This window comes from Rhagoletis zephyria, unplaced genomic scaffold, assembly GCF_001687245.7.
Source record: "Rhagoletis zephyria isolate East Lansing unplaced genomic scaffold, Rhagoletis_zephyria_1.1 Rzeph_scaffold_06493, whole genome shotgun sequence".
NCBI lineage: Eukaryota > Metazoa > Arthropoda > Insecta > Diptera > Tephritidae > Rhagoletis > Rhagoletis zephyria.
Genome location: NW_016163576.1, coordinates 1,963 through 22,235, shown reverse-complemented (window position 1 = coordinate 22,235; position 20,273 = coordinate 1,963). Strand labels below are relative to the sequence as shown.

At 33.2% G+C, this 20,273-nt stretch overlaps 1 protein-coding gene across 1 annotated transcript in view; it reads left to right on the top strand.

Annotated features, from left to right (window-relative positions):
• Window positions 1-596: 596 nt before the first annotated feature.
• LOC108373233 (maternal protein pumilio-like) overlaps window positions 597-20,273 on the top strand; it is a gene marked incomplete at its 3' end in the record, with an annotated part of 21,574 nt that continues 1,897 nt past the window's right edge. The window contains exon 1 of the mRNA XM_017629097.1: window positions 597-1,543. Within this exon, the coding sequence (XP_017484586.1) occupies window positions 635-1,543 (909 nt within the window). The remainder of the gene's footprint in view (window positions 1,544-20,273) is intronic.

Below are 20,273 nucleotides of genomic sequence, written 5' to 3'. Positions count from 1 at the left end.
TTGCCAACGAATGTGGTTTAAGAAAGCTTTATTTCGAAAATATTTTGAAGAGAGTTACCACCTGTTTAAAAGTCAAAATCCAGTATTTGATAAATAAAGTATGTACAAGAATATGGATGTCAATCGGATCAGGTGCCAGAAAGATTTTTCAAAAACAGTTCTGTAGGGGGTTGCCACATATTCGAAAGTAATTAAATTTAATCACTTTCGTAAACATTTTTATACAGACCCTCTAAGCTTAAACTTTTCTATCTTCTGAAGTGATTTTTTGGGAAAAAATATTTTTTAAAACAAATTTTATAAAAAAAACTAGATTTTTAGATGTATTTTCAAATTGGTCTAGCTCACGTACACAAATATTAATATTGTTCCGAAATTTTTTTACGGAAGTCTCAAAATAGATAGATTTTAAAACTCCGGTGGGAAAGTAGTATCGATTTTTTTATAATGGAGAGCGATGCGCCCTAATGTATGTATACATATACAAAGTATATTATATGTATGTATTATATTTGGATGAAATTATACCATTATATGTTAAAATAACCAGTACGTTTTTTTTTAACAAAATAAAATCAACCCTTCCTTCTCCTTTCAGAATCCCGACAAATGGAAGTACAATCCACCGCCACAAATGAATCCCGCTAATACCACAACCGGTGCACCGCCCGGTAGTGGCCCAGGCACCATCGGCCCCATAGGCATGGGCGCTGGCATTGGTAGTATCGGCACGAATGGTGGCTTACACCCTTCCATGAGTGGACCCTCCCAGATGGGTGTCGGACAGATGGGCGTAGGTGGTGGTAGCGCAGCCGCTGCTGCCGCTGGCATGGCTGCCATGCACACAGCTGCTGTGGCCAAGCACAATCATATGATGTCACAGGTTGTTGCAGCACAACAACAACATCAACAACAGCAGCAGCAACATCAACAACAGCCGCCACACCCGGCACACCAGCAACCAGGACCACAACAGCAGCAGCAGCAGCAACAACAACAGCAAGGACAACAACATGGTGGCGGCGTTGGCGTTGGCCAGCAAATGGCGCTCTCGCACTCACAACAACAGCAACAACACCAACAGCAACAGCAACAGCAGCAACAACAACAACAACAGCAGCAGCAGCAGCAACCACATGGACCGCCACATCCCTCTCAAATGGCATCACATCAGCAATTCGGCTCGAATTTACTAAATCATGCCATGAATAATCCAGCTGCTGCTGCAGCAGCTGCCGCCATTGCTGCTAGTATGCAACCGCCGCACATGCAGATGGCAGCCGGCATGCAAGCGGGCAATTGCAGCATGTACGATCATCCCGGCGTGCATCCCGGTGTGGGCATGAACGGTGTACCCAAGCCACCAGGCCCACCGGGACCACCCGGTCCAACTGGTGGACCCGGCGAGTTAGTGTACTTCGGCGGCCAGCCACCAAATGCAGCTGCAGCTGCTGCCGCCGCCGCCATGGGCATGTTGCCGCAAAATCATTTCATGAACAATGCTGCCGCGGCAGCTGCAGCCGCAAATCGCAATGCAGCAGCGGTGAGTAATATTCAATTTTTTTTTTTTTATTGTTTTTTATTCTATTTACTTCTTACAATTTATGACACGGCATTACATACTTCGAAACTGTTAGATAGTGCGGTTTAGCTTTTGCATAGCAGCAATTATAATTGAACTAGTAACTACGTGTGTGTGTGTGTGCTGTTAGTTTATATATGTAGATAAAACGACATATACTCCACTGTTTTGGTCATACCGGTATTTTGTGAACTTAATTTGCTTTTTTATGTTCTATGATCGATCGCGATAATCGCTGCTGATTTCATTGATTTACGACCACTATCTTTGGTTAAGTGCCCCTGTTATGAAAAATAGATGTTGACTCATATGCGCCAATCTGTGGTATTGAATTCACGCTAGTCGATAGGCATATTTGTGCGACTTGGGAGATATTTTTATCGGCTTTAAATGGTTAAACGTTTTTTTTAGCTAATGCCTGACGCGCTGATTATCAAATTATAATATTGAGCCCTAACCGCAAAAAAAAATCGTAAGCGAAATTTTTTCGCGGCTAGGGCTCGGTATGCTTTGAAAAAAAAAAAAACAAAAAAGGAATCCAAAAATAAGAATTAAATATGGACGAGAATGTAGAACATTTTTAACGGTTGAATTCAAATATTTATTCAAAGATAATATAAAAAATTATATAAAAACATTTTCGAACATACTGTGCAAAATTTAATAGCTATAAAATTGCGTATCAAATTTTTTTTTTAAAATTCTGATTAAAAAATTAATGATCGTAATTAAAGCTGGACACCTACTAGTATATGGAAACAATTTAATTTTCTGTTCATTCTTCACTTCTTCGACTTTTTTTTGGAGAGAAAACTTTTGAACCCTAACTATTTTTTATTCAGTCGCCCACGCCTGTTTTAAATCAAAGCTTCCAAAGCTACTTCAAACAAGGAGCAATGTTGCCCGTTGAGAATTTTCAGAGTCGCAAAAAATGGGTCATTGACGAAAAAGGCGTCACCATATTATATAAATCTGTAGAATTTAAACAGAAAATAACGGGACAAGCTTTACACAAAACAGGATTGCAAAATACATATAAATCTAGTTGCTCCAAGGAGAAGAATTGCATTTCCATTAGAAGTTTTAAGTGATGCATTTTTTTCGTACTTACCGGAGGAAATATTTTCTATTATCATTTTGGAAAAGGGTCAAAAAATCAAAATTTTCAAAAAGTCGGGTCAAAGTGTATTTCCGCTTAAAAAGGGTCAAATTGCCCCTTTAGTCGCACAGCGGCAACACTGAAAAGCAGAAATGTTATCAATTTACGGGAATATTTTTTTTTATGAATGTTACCGGATAACTTTTGCTGAAAAATACTTCTTATGATCTGGATAAGTGTAGGGCTGGGAATATCCGTGTATTCGGATGTCCTTACCGATATTCGTTTATAGAGATTAATGTATAGAGTAAAGCCCCTTCTACTTTAGGCGCCTTCGATTCGCCACTTTTCTGCCAGCTGTGTTTGATTTCCGCTCGGCTGGCGAAAAATTTTGCATGCGAAAGCAACAACAACTAACAAAGCAAGGACGTTTAGTATCCGTTAATTTTTTTTATACGGAGATCCGGTTAACATATGTTAATTGAGCTATCCGGATATCCGGTTCACACCGAATATTCAGATTTTTTAATCCGATATTCGATTATTATCAGTGTATTCTGATATTCGTGTATACGGGTGAAATTGTTTCCATTTTGTTGTCCGTATATCTCGTTCATATTCAATTAATATCTGTTCATTTTGTTATTCGGATATCCGGTATCACATCCGAATATTCAGATTTTTTAATCCGATATTCGAATATTCGGATTATGCGGACGTTCAAATTATCCGAACAGAACTCTCAGCCCTAGTTAGGTGTTGTCACATTTTATACAAAAAAGAGTCGAGTTTACGTTAAACCTTCGCTATCTTTTACATTTGTCGCGATCAACACATTCCCGCGTTAGAAGCTTTTTATGATTTCTAAAGATTTCATATCGACGCGCACAGCGAAAAAGCTGTCTCTGGCTGTCTTTGTTTTAGATCCGTGGTGGACATAGAGATTTTACCCTGCGCACGCCTGTGATAAATTATAGAAAGCTTCAAAAAGCTGTGCATGTAGACGACCATCACTGTTTTAGATCAGTCACAACCAGCACATATACCACGGTTGAAACTTTTAAAGCCCTCGATACATATATTTAATACGGACGTGCACGTATTAAAATTCTCTCTGGTCGAAACTGTAGGAAATCTATAGAAAGCCTTAAAAAACTTATACTACAGTATATGTTTTGTTCGTGACCGTATTATAAAGGCGCGCACAGGTTAAAAGCTCTATCTTGTCAATATTGTCTTAAAGCTGTAATAACCACCCCCCGGCGAAGCTTTTTCCAAGCTTTTTATATATTCTTTACACGTGCACAAAGGGCAAAAGCTCGCTTTGCTTATCTATGCTTGAAAGTTTCAGAACAAGCTTGAAAGAAAAAATTTCTTAACAGGCAATTTTTATAAATTACCACGATTTCAGATTTATCAAGTTACTAAAATTTATTATATCGATTATTGGCTATTCCGCATGCATTACACATTTTGTGTTCCAAAAGTTCTCGCATTCCGCTTCAATGGGTAAATTCTACAAAAATTTTTAAGCACAAACGTACAAGTGCATTTACCTAGTAATGAATGCACTTTTATAATATTTTATGTTTTTTCGATAGTAAAACTAAGTATAGAAAAAATAAAAGAAAAAAAATTGCTATTCAAATAATTTGTGAAATTATTGAGGTTTTACATTTTGCTTCATTTCTCGTAATTTACTTTATATGTTTCTATATATGTATTCTGTATTTTTGTCTCGTAAAAGCATTAATTTCAGTGTGAATAAGAATTTCAACTATATGCGTTGCGGTTTTAGTGTCAACGGCGGTCCGAAATTTTTTTTTTTTAAATTAAACATTCCTGGTAGATATAACTCCAGTCGATGTTATTTGTTTATTAAGCTTATCTGTCGCGTACTTTCGAAATTCTTCTCGCTCTAAAAGTTTTGCTTTCATTTGAATAAAATTAGTGCATAAATAATTTAGAAGAGATATTCACAAAAGCTATATCCCTATGGCTTCATGCACAAGCCACATATCTGTCGATACATAAGTCGGTGTCAAATGTAAGTGTAGACCTTGTTCTAATATCATAGTCAGAATTTTCATAAAATTTTTTCTTTCATTAATTATCCATGAAAATATAATTCATTAATATTAATTCTTATAATATAAACTATATAAATAAAAATTTCACACTTTATATAAAGTTCGCATAAATTCCAACAATTTTTATCAAAATTTCAAAATTTTGATTTCAAAATTTCTGGAAAATTTTCGAGTATGCAAATGTTTAGCCCGTTCAATTTTAGAATTTTTTTTTGTGGATGTTGTTGCGCATTTTCTTTCCTTATAAAAATAGATTCTGATTACGCGTTATATGGAAGAAAACGCGCAACACCCACCCTCCACAAAAAAAAAAAATTCTAAAAAAATCAACGGTAATTTCCAGCGATTTGAAACTTGCACTTTTCTCTCAATTCTGAATAAAAATTTTGATGAAACATGTTTGAATTTTTGTGAACTTTATATAAAGTGTGAAACTTTTATGCATATGGTTAATGTTACAGAATGATCAACTATTTTCATAAATAATTAATGAAAAAAAAAATTTTATGAAAATAATTGTGAATATTATATTAGAACAGGTGTCCACTTACATTTGACACCGACTGTATCTCCATAGCTAAATGCATTTTCCTGCATAAATATATTTCATGAATAAGCAAAGCAAGTAGAACCTAAGCTTAGCTTCTGACACTTGTAGTCTCGCTTAACCTAATTTTTTTTATCACCGAATGTATAATTACAATTTTACGGTGATCTTTCCACGGTCACTGGGAAATTAACTGGTACATGCATTGAATAATATTTATTCCCTCTTTGAGCTTATACATATACTAAACAAAAAGAGGAAAAACGATGTTCTTGGAGAAGCGGTTTCTTTTTTTTTTAAATCAATTAAACGTTGTAGAAATTTCTATATAATATAATACTACTTTTTTGCAAAGGTCAGTTCGCGGCGAAAAATGGTTGCTGCCTCTATAGTTCCTGCAAAAATCACGACGCCAGGCTTTTCATCTGTCTTAGTGCTTTTAAGCCGGAAAGATTGTATGAATTGATTGATTGAATGATTGTAAGTCAGTGAAAACTGGAGGACAGACGAAACGCCTAATATTGATGGCGTAAGTCGATATTTTTCGGAGTAGGTCGATATTTTTTCGGAGGATTTCAGTATTTTTCTGAGTATTTCTACATTTGTCGGAATAATTCGGTATTTTTTGGGAGTAATTCGGTTATTTTGTCGGAGCAGTAGGGTATTCCCCGTAATAAGTTGATATTGTTTGGGAGTATTATTTTTATATCTTCCATAGTAAGTCGATATTTTTTGAAATTAATTTGGATATTTTTTCGGAGTAGTACAGTATTCCCCATAGTAAGTCGGTGTATTATTATTTTTTTTTTGATAAATTCGTTTTTTTTTTTGGGTAAATTAGTATAGTAATAGTAATACGGTTTTTTGTAGAGAGTAATTTGGTATTTTTCGGAGTAGTTCGATATATTCCGGGGTATTTAGTTTTTTTTTGGATTAACTTCTTATATTTCAGAATAATTTGTTATATTTCGGAATAATTTGTTATATACCGGAATAATTTGTTATACATATTTCGGAATATGTATATAGCTACTTTTTCGACATAAGACGGAATTTTTCCAAAGTAATTCGGTATTTGTTTCGCAGTAATTTGGTATTTTCTCTATTAATTCGTTATATTTTTTGGAGTGATTAGGTATTTTTTCGGAGCAATTTGATTTTTTATTTTATTTTTTTTTTTTTGATAAAATCGGTAACTCCTCGGAGCAATTCGGCATTCTTCCCGAGATTTTACAGTATCTTTTGGTTTTTTTGAAACCTTTCTGAATGTTTCGGTATTCTCTGTATTTCAGTTTTCGGAATTTTTTTTTTACTTCTCGGGGTTTTATCGAGAACTTCGGAATTTTTTTGGGACTTTCAGAATTATTTTGTAAATGCTATTTATGAAAAATTAAAAGCAAATGTTTCCAATTATACTCTGCTCAACAAAGAACAGCATGTGCTGCCTTTAAAATTTGGTTCAAGAAATAAAAAGTAAAAATAATTGAGGTTTCTTACTCAAAATAATCACCCTCATTGCGAGAGTCGTGTCGAAGGCAAGTCGTTTTTCGAGAGTCGAATCGTATCGAAAATTTCATTGTCATTGCCTAAAATTTCCACTCGACTAGTGTATTAAAACGGAAAAACTTGGCAGCCCTGATTATTTTTGGACGATTTTCGCCGTGTACTTATTTCGGCTCGACAGTAGACAATGCCAATGTTGTCGAGTCGTACAATTTAGCCTAATTTACGACTTACGCTATAAGGCTGAATTAAAGTCGAATGGAGTTTTCTTTTCTACCGAAAAAAGTTTACTTCTCAGTGCTCACTAAGGAGAGGGCAATGGAAAGGCAACATTTGTAGAAAAGAAAACGCCATAGGGCTTACTGAATTATTCAGAGTTTGCAGGCTATCAGTGGTGTCGTAAGCCCATGCGGCATCTCGAATACATATAAAATCTTTATATTGCATATGGATGGCTTAAAATTGACTACCCTCTATCAGCAATTTTCACCAATCGGACTTTCTGATGTTAGAACCGATTTAGGACTCAGGTTTGCAATTCAATGGTAAATTCTTCTAACAAGTGATAGGTATGTATATGTATACAAGGTAAGCATTAACATAATCGGTGACAGTTAAGTCTTAGGTGGATTTTTATATCACAATCAAATTTTTATGAAAATTTGCAGGCAGAGGGTATTGAATATAAGCCGTTAGTTAATATATATATATATATTTTTTTTTTCCTTCTAAATACTTATGTACCTACGTCTGCTGTATCCAAGCCCTATGCATAAAAAATTTAATTTGCTCGAATCTTCAGTTTCTCATTCACTTCTTCTGTTCTTTACTGACTTATTCCTTTTGCTGTTGTTGTTGTTATTTCTTTGTTGCACGCACCTTAATGATGCACGCACTTGCAACCTAGCAACCAGCTTCAACAGCACGCATTGGCCACTAGTGTATCAGCGTGCCTTTGCAACGAGATGTATTCGCTATCGCCGAGTTACATACTATAAAGGTGTGTTCTTTGTACTTGCAACATTTGTACATACTGATATATATAACTAAGCAGTACATGCAACTAAGCAGTACATGCATACATATGTATTTGTAATCTCAAGCGAAATTGAGTAATGCATCTTTGTTTTGCAACAACGTACAAACAAACTAGCAGCGACTACAACAACGCACTACATCTTCGGGTTGCACATGTTGCTCTCAGATAAATCTAATACATACATATGCAACTACCTTGTAATTTTTTCTGCTGTTCTAAATTTTTTCCTTGGTTTTGCATTCGATCGTTCCAATGGCTTTCTTCTTCTTTTTTTACTTTTAAGTTAATGAATATTTTTGCACTACTACTAATGTTGTCTTATTGACTTGTTGTTTCTACTATTTTTCTGATGTTTCTGCAAGTTCAGCCTTTGCTTTCTTGCAAGTTGCAACCTTCTTCCTCAGGCTGGAAGCCAGTTATACAATTCCTGCAACCTTTTTTCGCTGCTTGCTATTTTCTTACTTCGTCTTGCATTCTATATTTCATGAATATGTATGTGCATTAGGGTGGAGCGGAAAAAAAATTGAGTTTAAAAATTCTAAGCGCGGGGGATCGTTGCCTATGGATGTCAATAGAATACCCCTAAATTGTTCTGAAGTCGGTTATTACTTTCTGCTTCTCATTTTTGATTGAATTTTGAAATTTGTGTAATATTTGTGTAATATTTGTGTAATATTTGTTACCCCTAGGCAATTCAGATTTTGCGATAACAAAAATATTTTGACCTCAAGCTCAATAAAAATGGTTTATAAAATTCGTATGGAAAATATAAATAAAGCAAATCGTCACAACATCAGGCTATTAATATTTTTGACGCTGACTGTAGATCGACCCATACTTTAAATAAATCTTATTAACAATAAATAAATAAAATAAGCCACCATCATTTTTGTTGATATTATTTTAAGTGGAATTGACTACAAAATACCGCTGATTTTTTTTTTTTAAATTTTGTTGATGGTGTTGCACATTGTGTGCCATACAAAGTATGTATGTTCGACAAAGTTTTTATTCAACGTGCACTTACTTTATTGTTCTAAAATTTAATGGCCTACAAAGCTACAAACCTAGAATTTTTCTAAAAATAAAAGCATTAACCGATTAAAAAAAAAAGAAAGTTGTGGGGTATCCTATTGACGTCCAAAGGCAACGATCCTCCGGATAATTTCGAAACGCAAAATTTTGTTTTCGCACCAGGCTAATGTACAAGCATACATATGTGCAGCATATGTACTATATATCTTTCTTCTCTTGTTACCTCCGTTTGTTGAACTACTGCATATTACATATCAACTATATCGTATGCCCATATTTGCTTAATTCACATTCTTGCTGCAATTTCGCATTTTATAGCCTTTCCTAGTCGCTGGCAACACTTATATATATGTATGCTCGTGCAGAATCAAGCAGCTCAGCTAAAAACAATCCATTGCTTCCTCTAGCTGGCATAGAGGCGTACATTGAAGGAGAAATACACAGATTCTCCTGTATGTCTTCTGTGTACATATTTATGCTTTTGGCCTCTGGCTGCTTTTGCACCTTATATGGCATATAAATTAGAAAATATTGTATTTCTCGTGAAAGCAATCTACTCGCATCCATGGTGACTTTAATGGGCGAATAATGCACCTGTCGCGCAGAGTTTCTTCAGTTCTTCGCTTTTTTCGCTTGTGGCGAACACTCAGCAAACGTATACATCTGTATGTATGTAGCCGTATATAGTAAATGCACAAAGAAAATTATTTAACTTAACTATTTCATTATGGTGACTGAAGAAAATATCTACAGAAACATGTATTTGTAAGAGGTATTCAGGATGATAGGCTAACGGCATTAAAAATTTTGAATTTTATTCAGGTGTCTAATTGTCCTTGAGAAGTCCAGCAAGACGAAGTTCTGCTTGCATAGAGAACTGTGTGAGGCGTAAACCCATTGTTGACATTAACGGAAAGTTCAGATGCTTTCAGTGGCCTCACATCTATAAATCGGAACTCCATGATATAAAATAAAAGGCTTACATATTTTACTATAGAAAATTTGTAGGATTAGCAAAATAGAACAACATTGAATCCTCTAGCAAACTGTAGGAGCCGTCAGACGAACATTCGAAGTGAAGTGATTGTGAGTTTCTTTAGTTGTAACTTCACTACAAATGCCGGCTTAGTCGATGTGGTAGACTCTGCAAAATTTCCAATAGCTCCTAAAAATGCGCCGTTTTCCATTAACAACTCGCAGTTGCACCAATCCAGAAGAAAGGGTCATCTCGTTGAGTTTAGTAATCTCGGTTTTAAGTTTGGCAGCGTGAGGTCTCGTGCTCAAGGTCCTTTAAAACCTCGAAAGTTAAAGGTCATTAACCCTTCTTGCATTGTAGGTCCTTTTCGAAGAGCTGACATCTCTGATTTCATTGTCAACAACATTGCGCTCACACCGCACTCGTTTTGCCGATAAGTAAATTAGGTACTTCCCTGCCTTTTCAGTCTCGATGCCTGACTTTGAGAATATATAGCAACACTAACTTTAAGGCGATTTGAGATACAAATTATTTCAAAGTCCTTCCGAATATCGGAACATTTCTGATTGAAAGATTAAGATAGAACATCCGAAGTGTTGTGAAAATAGTGCGAGGAAGTAAGGCCTGTAAGTTTTTTTTTGTCTAGACAGAAGGATTTTTGGGCAGGTATAGACGAATTTGCCGCTCAACCACAGGTCGGTATAGGATGTTAGTATACGCCTTAATCTTGATCTTAATACAACGTTTCTTCCTTCGTAGCCACAGTACCCACAACGTCAACACACTTTTCGAAGCAATTTGTTTCACCAACAGGCGGGGGGAAAGACCCTAGTCTCGTAACGTTCCTCTGCTTATTGTATGCCTAATGGCATCGACCGGTGATGTTTGCTCACTGCTAAATTTTCTTCCGTATCACTTTGATTAAAATTTCACGGGGGCGATAAAGAATTAATGCCTATCGCTATAAAATCGATAAAACTGGATCAAGAAATTTCGATTAGAATTCATAAAAATCGATTTAATATGATTGAAATGCCCATGAAAATGTATTAAATTATCGGTAAAAATTTAATAAAATGTCGATAAAAATGTGTTAAAATAATAAATTTATTAAAACGTCGATACCAATTTATTAAAAAGTCGGAAACATTTAATAAAACGTCGACAAACATTTATTAAAATATCGATAAAAATTTATTAAAAAATCGATAACAAATCTATTGAAATATCCTTAAAAATTTATTAAAATATCGATAAAAATGTATTAAAATATCGATAAAAATTTATTCAAATATCGATAAAAATTTAATCAAATATCGATAAAAATTTATTCAAATATCGATACAAATTTATTCAAATATCGATACAAATATATTCAAATATCGATACAAATTTATTCAAATATCGATTAAAATTTAATCAAATATCGATAAAAATTTATTCAAATATCGATAAAAATATATTCAAATATCGATAAAAATTTATTCAAGTATCGATACAAATTTATTCAAATATCGAATTTGTTTATAAATATCGATAAAGATTTATTAAAATATTGATACAAATCTATTGAAATATCGATAAAATGGTTTGAAAATATAGACGAAAAATGTTTAAAATTTGAATAAAAACTAGTAAAAATATTGGTGAAAAGGTGGTTAAAATATAATTTTTTTAAATATCGATAAAAATTAGTAAAAATATCCATAAAAATACATTATAGATATAAAATATTGGTAAAAAATTCATTGAAATATAAAAAACTGAGTGAAATATTAACACGAATTGGTTTCTATATCGATATAAAAACAATATTAAAATATCGATAAAAAATTCAAATATAAATGAAAAATGATTAAAATATCGATAGCAATTGATTGAAATATTGATTAAATTTCGATAAAAATTTATCAAAACATCCATAACTGCCAATGATAGTATGGCTAAATTTCGATAACGCTTTCGATGGAATTCACACATGTTTCGTCATATATATGTATTTCGATACAACTATAACTTCCGAGATTTCAAAATCGATAATGGCAAAGGTAATTTTGTCGATGGTTAAATAAAAATTAAAAATGAATTCTGACGTTTTCCAGAATTTTTGTAGAAAAGTAATTATTAAACTGTCATTGCTATAGGTGCCCTCGTTAGTAGTGCTTATTTAATTTGCGCATGTAACGCATATTAAATTAGACTCATATACTCCACTAAATAGAATTTTCAAGCGTCTAATTAAGCAGCGGAAGAAGTCAGAAAAAGAAATTAAACTAAGTGCTGCAGTTAGTCGAAAGAATGGTGGCACTGACAAACTCGTTAACTGAGTGAGTAAACTTGAGGAGAATGAGCAGGCAAAAGAAAGACCAAAATGGCATGTACGATTTTTTTTTTTATGTGTGTACAAGTACATGTGTACTAACGCTTTGAAATTTTTAACGAAGAGCACTCAATGGGCTGAAATGGCACACACAGAGAGCCGAGCCTAGTAAGTAAGCGGAGGAGCTAAGTTTTCTTGAACGGCAGAGGAGAAATTTATGACTGCAAATAAATACAGAAGAAATGCTAGAACATTTCGTTTTGCAACAAGCTATGCAATACATGCAAGCACAAGCAGAATGAAGGAAGAGCGAAAGAAAATGAAAAACAACTTTGTCTGTATGTAGACATTAGTGTAGAGCATAAACAGAATAAAAATAAAGCAATACAAAACAAAATAAGCACACAAAGTGCAAAAAATATGCGATGCATAGCTAATTCACACTGTATAAACGGTTATGCGTTTTGCGTTTTCAAAAAAAAAAAACAAGGCAAATGAAAAATATTTAAAATGCATTTTTTAAGGTATATTGTGAAGTTCCATTTTTATTAAAATATCGAAGAAAACTGGTCAACATTTTAATAAAAAACTCGTAAAAATTTTGATAAAAATATATTAAAACATAGATAAAAAAAATAAAATATTAAAATATCGATAAAACATTGATTAAAATATTGATACAAATTGACGTACGTACATATCGAAAAAAAATATTAAAATATCCATATAAACTGATTAAAATATCGATACAAAATTCAAATGTCGGTGAAAATTGATTAAAACATCGATGAAAATTTATTAAAATATTGATGAAAGTTTATTAAAATATGTAATATTAATATTATATAATATATTGATTGAAATTTGACAAAATCGATAAAAATTAATCAAAACATTCAGAAAGGCCAATGATAATATGGATAAAGTTTGATAACCATTTCGATGGAATACATACTCTTTATTCATATAAAATTTATGATGTAAAATTCTACATCAAGCATGTGGTCGTCTCCGGAATACTCCCAATCGTTGACCCTTTCGAGGCCACTTTCGAATAGTTTTTCTTACATTTGAACGTTATTTGGGCCATAACTTGACAAATGCTGGTTTTGAAGTGCTCCCGAGTTGGAGGTTTATCCGCATAAATACGGGTCTCGCTTAGTTCCACAAGAAGTCTAAAGGTGTATTATGGAACGAATTTCCGTCATCCCTTGTCAAATTTGGTTTGGAGACAAACCGGTTTCGGCGTTGTGCCATCTTCAGTGTCATTTTTCGTTCTCACGTCCAAATTTGACAAGGGATGACGGAAATTCGTTCCATAATACATCATACACCCACCCTGTCGGAAACAACAACAACCAAAAAGGAAAAAGTCTAAAGGTGTTAAACTGTATCATCTTAGTAGCCAAGGTTAGTCGACATGGTTGTTAGAGAAATTACGCTTTTAAAAACTGGTTTTGCAACGTAGCGATATTCGCTCGGATCGCCATACCTGCAAGGTTAGGTTGGGTTAAGTAAGGTAACATTACTTTTGGTAAGGTTAGGTTTGGTAAGGTTAGATTAGACGGTTTGGAACCATTTGATTGCTGTCCTATTTTCTGATTGAATTTTCGAGTCGTATTCTTGCCTTTCTGCCTCTATTTTCGTCCTGTTGAAAAGAGGTCTCTCTTCCTTCCTGTTTTCTCCGGAATTACTCAGTTTTCGCGCGTGTTGCCATTGGCACACTTCGTCATACCAGTTGTTTCTGTGCGGTTGGTAATAAACCTGCGAGATCCCACTGTTCATTTATGTCCTAGCGGTGAGGAGCTTTTTGTTTAAGTAGGATTGGGGGGCGTTTGCGAAAATTCTCGGCTGTCCGTTGTGAATTCAGCTTTTCGACGTCAAACTTTCGTCACTTTGCCAGATGCACCTTCCTCATTGCACTGATACAAAATAGTGATAGTTATCCGAGCCGACGTTAGCTCCTCGGATGTAGCAAACATCAAGAACACTTGAAGCGAATCTTCCGTCCATCACAACATGATCAACAATTTGGTTCTTCGTTCTTTGATCAGGGGACACCCAAATGGCCTACTGGATGTTATAGATGCTGGTGTCTGGTACTGCATTACAGAAAACAAAGCAGGCTTATGCTTGTAATTAACTGTAAATGTACTTCTTCTTACTTCTCATTTCAAACATGCAACATCCTGAATGGCGTATTTAATTCTCCCCCAGTTGGCATCCCTAATTCATATCGCTAAATCATATCACACGTTTGCGTTGACAGCTGAGTGTAACGGCTGTCCAATTACAGCACTGCGGTTTCGAAACCACAAAATGCATAACCCTTTACTAAGCATATTAAGCACATGTGTTAAATCAATATATGTATGTATGTACATTTGGGTGATCCAAAATGCATGTGGAAAACTAAAGTCGGAATTTTTGTTATCTACGCCTGGGAATGTTATATACTGAAAAAATGGATCGAAATTTTTAATATATTTTTTTTTGAAATGAAAAAAATATATTTAGTGGTCGCTCAAAGCGTTTAAACTTTTCCATGTTTTTTATATGGGAAAAAAAACTTTTCGTACAATTCTTGAATGTAAATATTTTTCGATCACAAAACTGCGTTTCTCGTCAGGAGACTCCTAATAATAACATCCATTTGTTTATTTAACCGTTTTTTTGATTGTAACTATCATTTATAGGTCTGCCAAGGAAATGCATTAGGGGGCCAATAAATGTTCTGGTTAAATAAACAATTGGGTATTCATATTTATATAGAAGATTAGATTGAAAATATTGACTTTCAAGATTTCTATACCATTTCTACATGGAAAACTTTGAGCGCTTTGAGCGACCTCTAAATATTGTTTTTGGTTTCAAAATAAAAAATAGGTATATTTTTTCGATATAGCACAATCCTAGGGGGTGAGAGCGTTAAAATTCCGAGCTTACTTTCTTTTTGGACCACCCTAATATACATACGTACATATGTATTCCTTTATAAATGTACTACCTAGTGAGAACACATTAGCGGTATTCACGGAGTATTGCAAAGCTCTTGCATGCTTCGCGGATTGCACGGTAAAAACCGGTTTTCCAATGGAATAGCATTGCAAACTGTGCAATTCCTGCACGGTGCAAGGGCTGTGCAAGACTGCGAGAATACCACATATTGGCTATGCACATTGTCGAAACAAGTGTCGTCGGCATAGAGTTGGTTTAGCAAATGTTGCGATTAGCGTGTTACTAGCAATTTTAACAAACGAGCGAAACAACAGCCAACAGAAGGTAGACGGGAAACAATAGTCCCAATGGAAGGTGGAAGCGCGATAGTTGCTAATAATAAAAACCAGACGACATAATTCAGTAAGAACGAAGTACTAGAACCACTCACACACAGCTCGGTGTGCAACAGTGCTATGTAGCTACATAGCTGGCCGTGCGCAACGAGCGCCATGGTTGAGGTAGAGATAGAGGTGGCGCAAATCAATGACCTACGACATCATCGCAATAGTCAATGCACTCGCCAAGCTAGAAGTCACACAATCAGGCAGCCAACTAGCGAATTGTGCAGCCAGCAAACAAAACAAAGTTTGCTCCCTAGTATGTATTAGTGTGACTGGAATGTGTCGGTTCCTATGTGTATGTGGCTAAGCTTTCTTACAACAAGTACTTATGTTTTATTTGTTTTAGTTTTCATTTGCTGTTTTTAGTTCGAAGATGTGTTGTTGCGTTAACTTGGTGCTATTGGCCATTATACGCTTCTTGTGGTGTAGTAGCACAGTACATTAAGAAAATCAATCAATTTTGTGATGAATCAGTAAACTGATTAATCGGGTGGCGCTTGGGCCCATGCTCGTTACATCAACTTCACTTTTATGGTATAGGACAACTTTTTCCNAATCAGTAAACTGATTAATTGGGTGGCGCTTGGGTCCATGCTCGTTACATCAACTTCACTTTTATGGTATAGGACAACTTTTTCCTTTTACTTCTAAGGGCCGTTTTCTCAAGTAGATTTTAAAATTTATCTGCCATTTACACAAATTTTATTGCGAACCAAATTTGTATTGAAAAAGCAGATAAATTTTCAAAGCTATTTGAGGAAACGCTCCTAATACTGTAAAACAGAGAACGTATAGCTGCCAAGAGGCGTTGGTTTTCTTGAATGGTTTTTGTTTGAAATTTCGTGGTCGTCAAGACCACCGGCGTTAAATTGCCAATTTTTATTTCTTTATTTATTTTTTTTTGTGAATATTTTACTTCCCTTCTTCTACAAGATCCCGTACTTACCGTTTCCAGAAAACNGCTTTAAATTGCCAATTTTTATTTCTTTATTTATTTTTTTTTTGTGAATGTTTTACTTCCCTTCTTCTACAAGATCCCGTACTTACCGTTTCCAGAAAACATGGGCCAGTCAGATGCTCTGAGTAAACAGGTCACAAAAGTCTTTCGAAAGACAGTTGTGAATTCTGGCAACTTTCGTGAAAGCTATCCAACAAACGTTTAGGTTAGAGAACAATTAGAAAGCGAAACTGTCGAGAACTAAATATAGCATTCTCTACAAAAAGAGGCCTTAGTTCTCAATATCGAGAAAAAGGTTAGATATCGAATAGTTTTCTAACGATAAATTCTAATTGGCTTCTGATGTCTAGTGTTTTTCTAGTCATTTTCTAATCGAATTCTCTAATCTGATTTTCGATTCGAGAACTACATTAGAATTTTAATGTAAAATCAGAATGTTTCTCTAACGCTAGAGACTGGGAATTTTCTGTCTTTCGAAATCGGCATTAGGTTTGAGCGTTATTCTCTTTGTCTTTTAATAATAAGTTTTCTAAACATTTAACTAAATGAAACATATATTTTAAAATTTTTTAAAATTAGAAAAAAAAAAATAAATAAATTTAACTAAAGAAACAAGTTATTAAAAAAAAAAGAAAAAATATAAATAGAAAATGAAAATAAAAAATATATACATGTATCTTTTTAATATATTAGGTACAATCCAATAATTAGAAGAAAATTAAATTTAGAAAATAAAAATATAAAAAAATCACTAAAAATTAGATTATATTTAAAATAAAATATTTTTATTTTTAAAACAATAACATATAAAAATTTAAAGAAAATTAAATTTAAACCATTAAATTAAGAAAAGAAAAAATAAATAAAATATTTCTCTAAAAATTAAATGAAATTAAAAAAATAATTAAAAATAGTTAAAAATAGTTTTTTAATTCAATAAAAATCTAAAAATTTAAAAATGAAATTAAAAAAATTCTTAAAAATAAATTAAAATTAAAAGAAAATATTTTAATCTAAAAATTTAAATAAATTCAAACAAATGAAATTAACAAAAAAAAAAGAAAAATAAATAAAATAAGTTTCTAAAAATGAAATGAAATATATATATTTTTTAATACAGTAAAATCTAAAAATTAAGAAAATTTAATTTAAAAAGAAAAATAATATAAATTACTTTCCTAAAAATTTAATTAATATAAAGAAAAAATATGTTTCTTTTTAAAATAAAATAAACAATATTGAAAAATTAAAAATCAAATTAGAAAAGAATAATGTTAAATTAAAAAAGAAGAAACACGTTGCTAAAAATTAAACGAAATTAAAAAACATGTACATATGTACGTGTATTAGGGTGGTCCAAAAACAGTAAAGTCGGAATTGTAATGCTCTCAGTCCCTAGGATTGTTCTATATCGGAAAAAAGTATGTCCCTATTTTTTATTTTGAAATAAAAAATTTTTAGAGATTTTCCATGCATTTTTATATGAGAAAAATAAAATTTTTCGTAGAAATGATATACTTATATATATTTTATGTGGAAGAAAATGTCTAGCCCTAGTATGGTGAGATAAAAACTAATTATATTTTTTCTATTAGATTAAAAATCTTTTAGTGTAAATCCTATTAAAATATTTTAAACGTTATTTTATATTGAACAAGTTTACGACTTTGAGATATAACGGCGCCTTGTGAATCTCCTAGTTTTTTTCCTTTTTTGGAGTTGATATAAATTATTTGAAAATAGGAACAGTAAAATTAACCTTGTCATAAAGGGTATGTACATATATAGTAAAATTTAACGGCATCTTGTTTTCTGGAACATTTTGACCCCTGTTTGAGTCAAGTCTAGTAGTATTGATGTCCAAGGATGACTTTATCCAACAATGCCCGCGCAGGAGGGACTTTTACTGGGGTTTCTAAATTTTTGTATCCAGCTCAGAATAGTACAAAAGTTTACAAATTATTAAGGTGACCCAATTTCTGCACATAACATTAATTCGAACATGATTTACATTCGGTCATCTTTATTTATTTATACAGCATGTATCTTATTCTACGAACTATACGAGCTCTTCTTCCATATGACATAGGTTTTTCTCTCTCGTTGAATGCATTCATATGCACATGTGTATATGCATACATACATAAATTTTACACAGATGCATAATTTTGATTGCACATCTTTTGAGCGCATACATATGAAATAAATAACAACGACAAAGGCGAGCAGCCGGGGTTAGCGGCGTTGGACCGCATCGTTTTTTACCGGCCGGCATTTACTGCACAACACATTTAATTGTTTATTTATTTACTATAATTTTTTTGTAGAGTTGCAGCAAAATGACTCGTCTGTCTTCACGATTTTTTTTTTGTATTTAAGAGACAATCTTTCCTGAGCGCACTTGTGCACAAGGTTATTATAACTTTGTACGCATAACGGTTGTTTGTATATTTATATACCTACCAAAATGCTTAGAATGAAAAGAGAAGTCGATTAAGCTATATCTGTCTGTTTATCCCATATTGGTCTGAAATCAAAAAGTGGGGCTCAAAATAGCGGAGCAACTAAAATTCTTTACCGATTTGATTGTTATTTTTTTTCTCTTTAATGAAAGCTGATGAGATTTATCGAGCCCGGTTTGTTGAATTTGTATTTGTTTCTATTCAATTTTTTTTTTGTGAAAGTGCAGAAAAAGTAGCAATTTTGAAAAAAAAATGGAGTCTAATTGAGCATATTATCGAAAATGTTTGATATCGGGAAGAAACTTAGGTCCCATTTAACGGTGTTTTATAGAAAGGCAAAACCCGATATTTAAAACGTGAGCCGGCCATATGAAGCTCGGCTCCGACCGAACTTAGAATTCTTTACTTGTTCTTTTTATTTATTTTTTCATTACTTTTTTTTTAATTTAAAATTTAAAATTTCCATAGTAAAACCGCTTGCACGCGTATCGTGCTCGTTTATTTTGGCGTTTATGTATTTCATTTCTGTTTCCCCATTTTAATTTCCCCATTTTAATTTTTCAGCCTCTTTTCGCTTACTCATTTCACGCTATTTCTGTGTACAATACAAAACATACATACATGGGAGGTACATACATAGAAAGAAAATACAAAAAAGAAACTAGCTTTTTGTTGTCTTTGGTCTCATAATTAGTGCCCTAGACCCCACTGCGAACGCCATGCGCGGAATTCAAAATGCCACTTTTATGCATATTTAAACATACATATGTACATACACTTGTGGTCAGCTGATTAAGCCAGGCGACATTTTGACTACTTTTGGCTATTTTGCCTTTATTTATTTAATGTTTATATTTTCTTTTGTACAAGTCTAGCACTTATATACTTATATAGTGCCACACATAAATCCACATTTCAAACTTCATACAAAAATTATGACATGTTCAAAAAATGTTTAACATTTGCACCCAAAAATTTTAAACTTCTTATTTTGAATTTTGAGAAAAATTTTGGGTATGCAGTTGTGTAGTTCATTAAATTTTAGTAGGTTTCCAAGACGCTAGACGCTGATTTTTAATAAATTTAATATATTTTTAATAATTTTTAATATTTTTTGTTTGCTGTTGGTGTTAGGCTTTTTCTCCCATACAAACGAAATTGTCGAGCATATTTTATATGGAAGAAAAAGCCCAACATTGCCAGCCAAAAAAATTATCAAAAATAATGTTTAATATATTTTTTTTTTGTTGTTGGGGTTAGGCATTTTCTGCAATACAAACGAAATTGTCGAGCGTATTTTATATGGAAGAAAATGCACAAC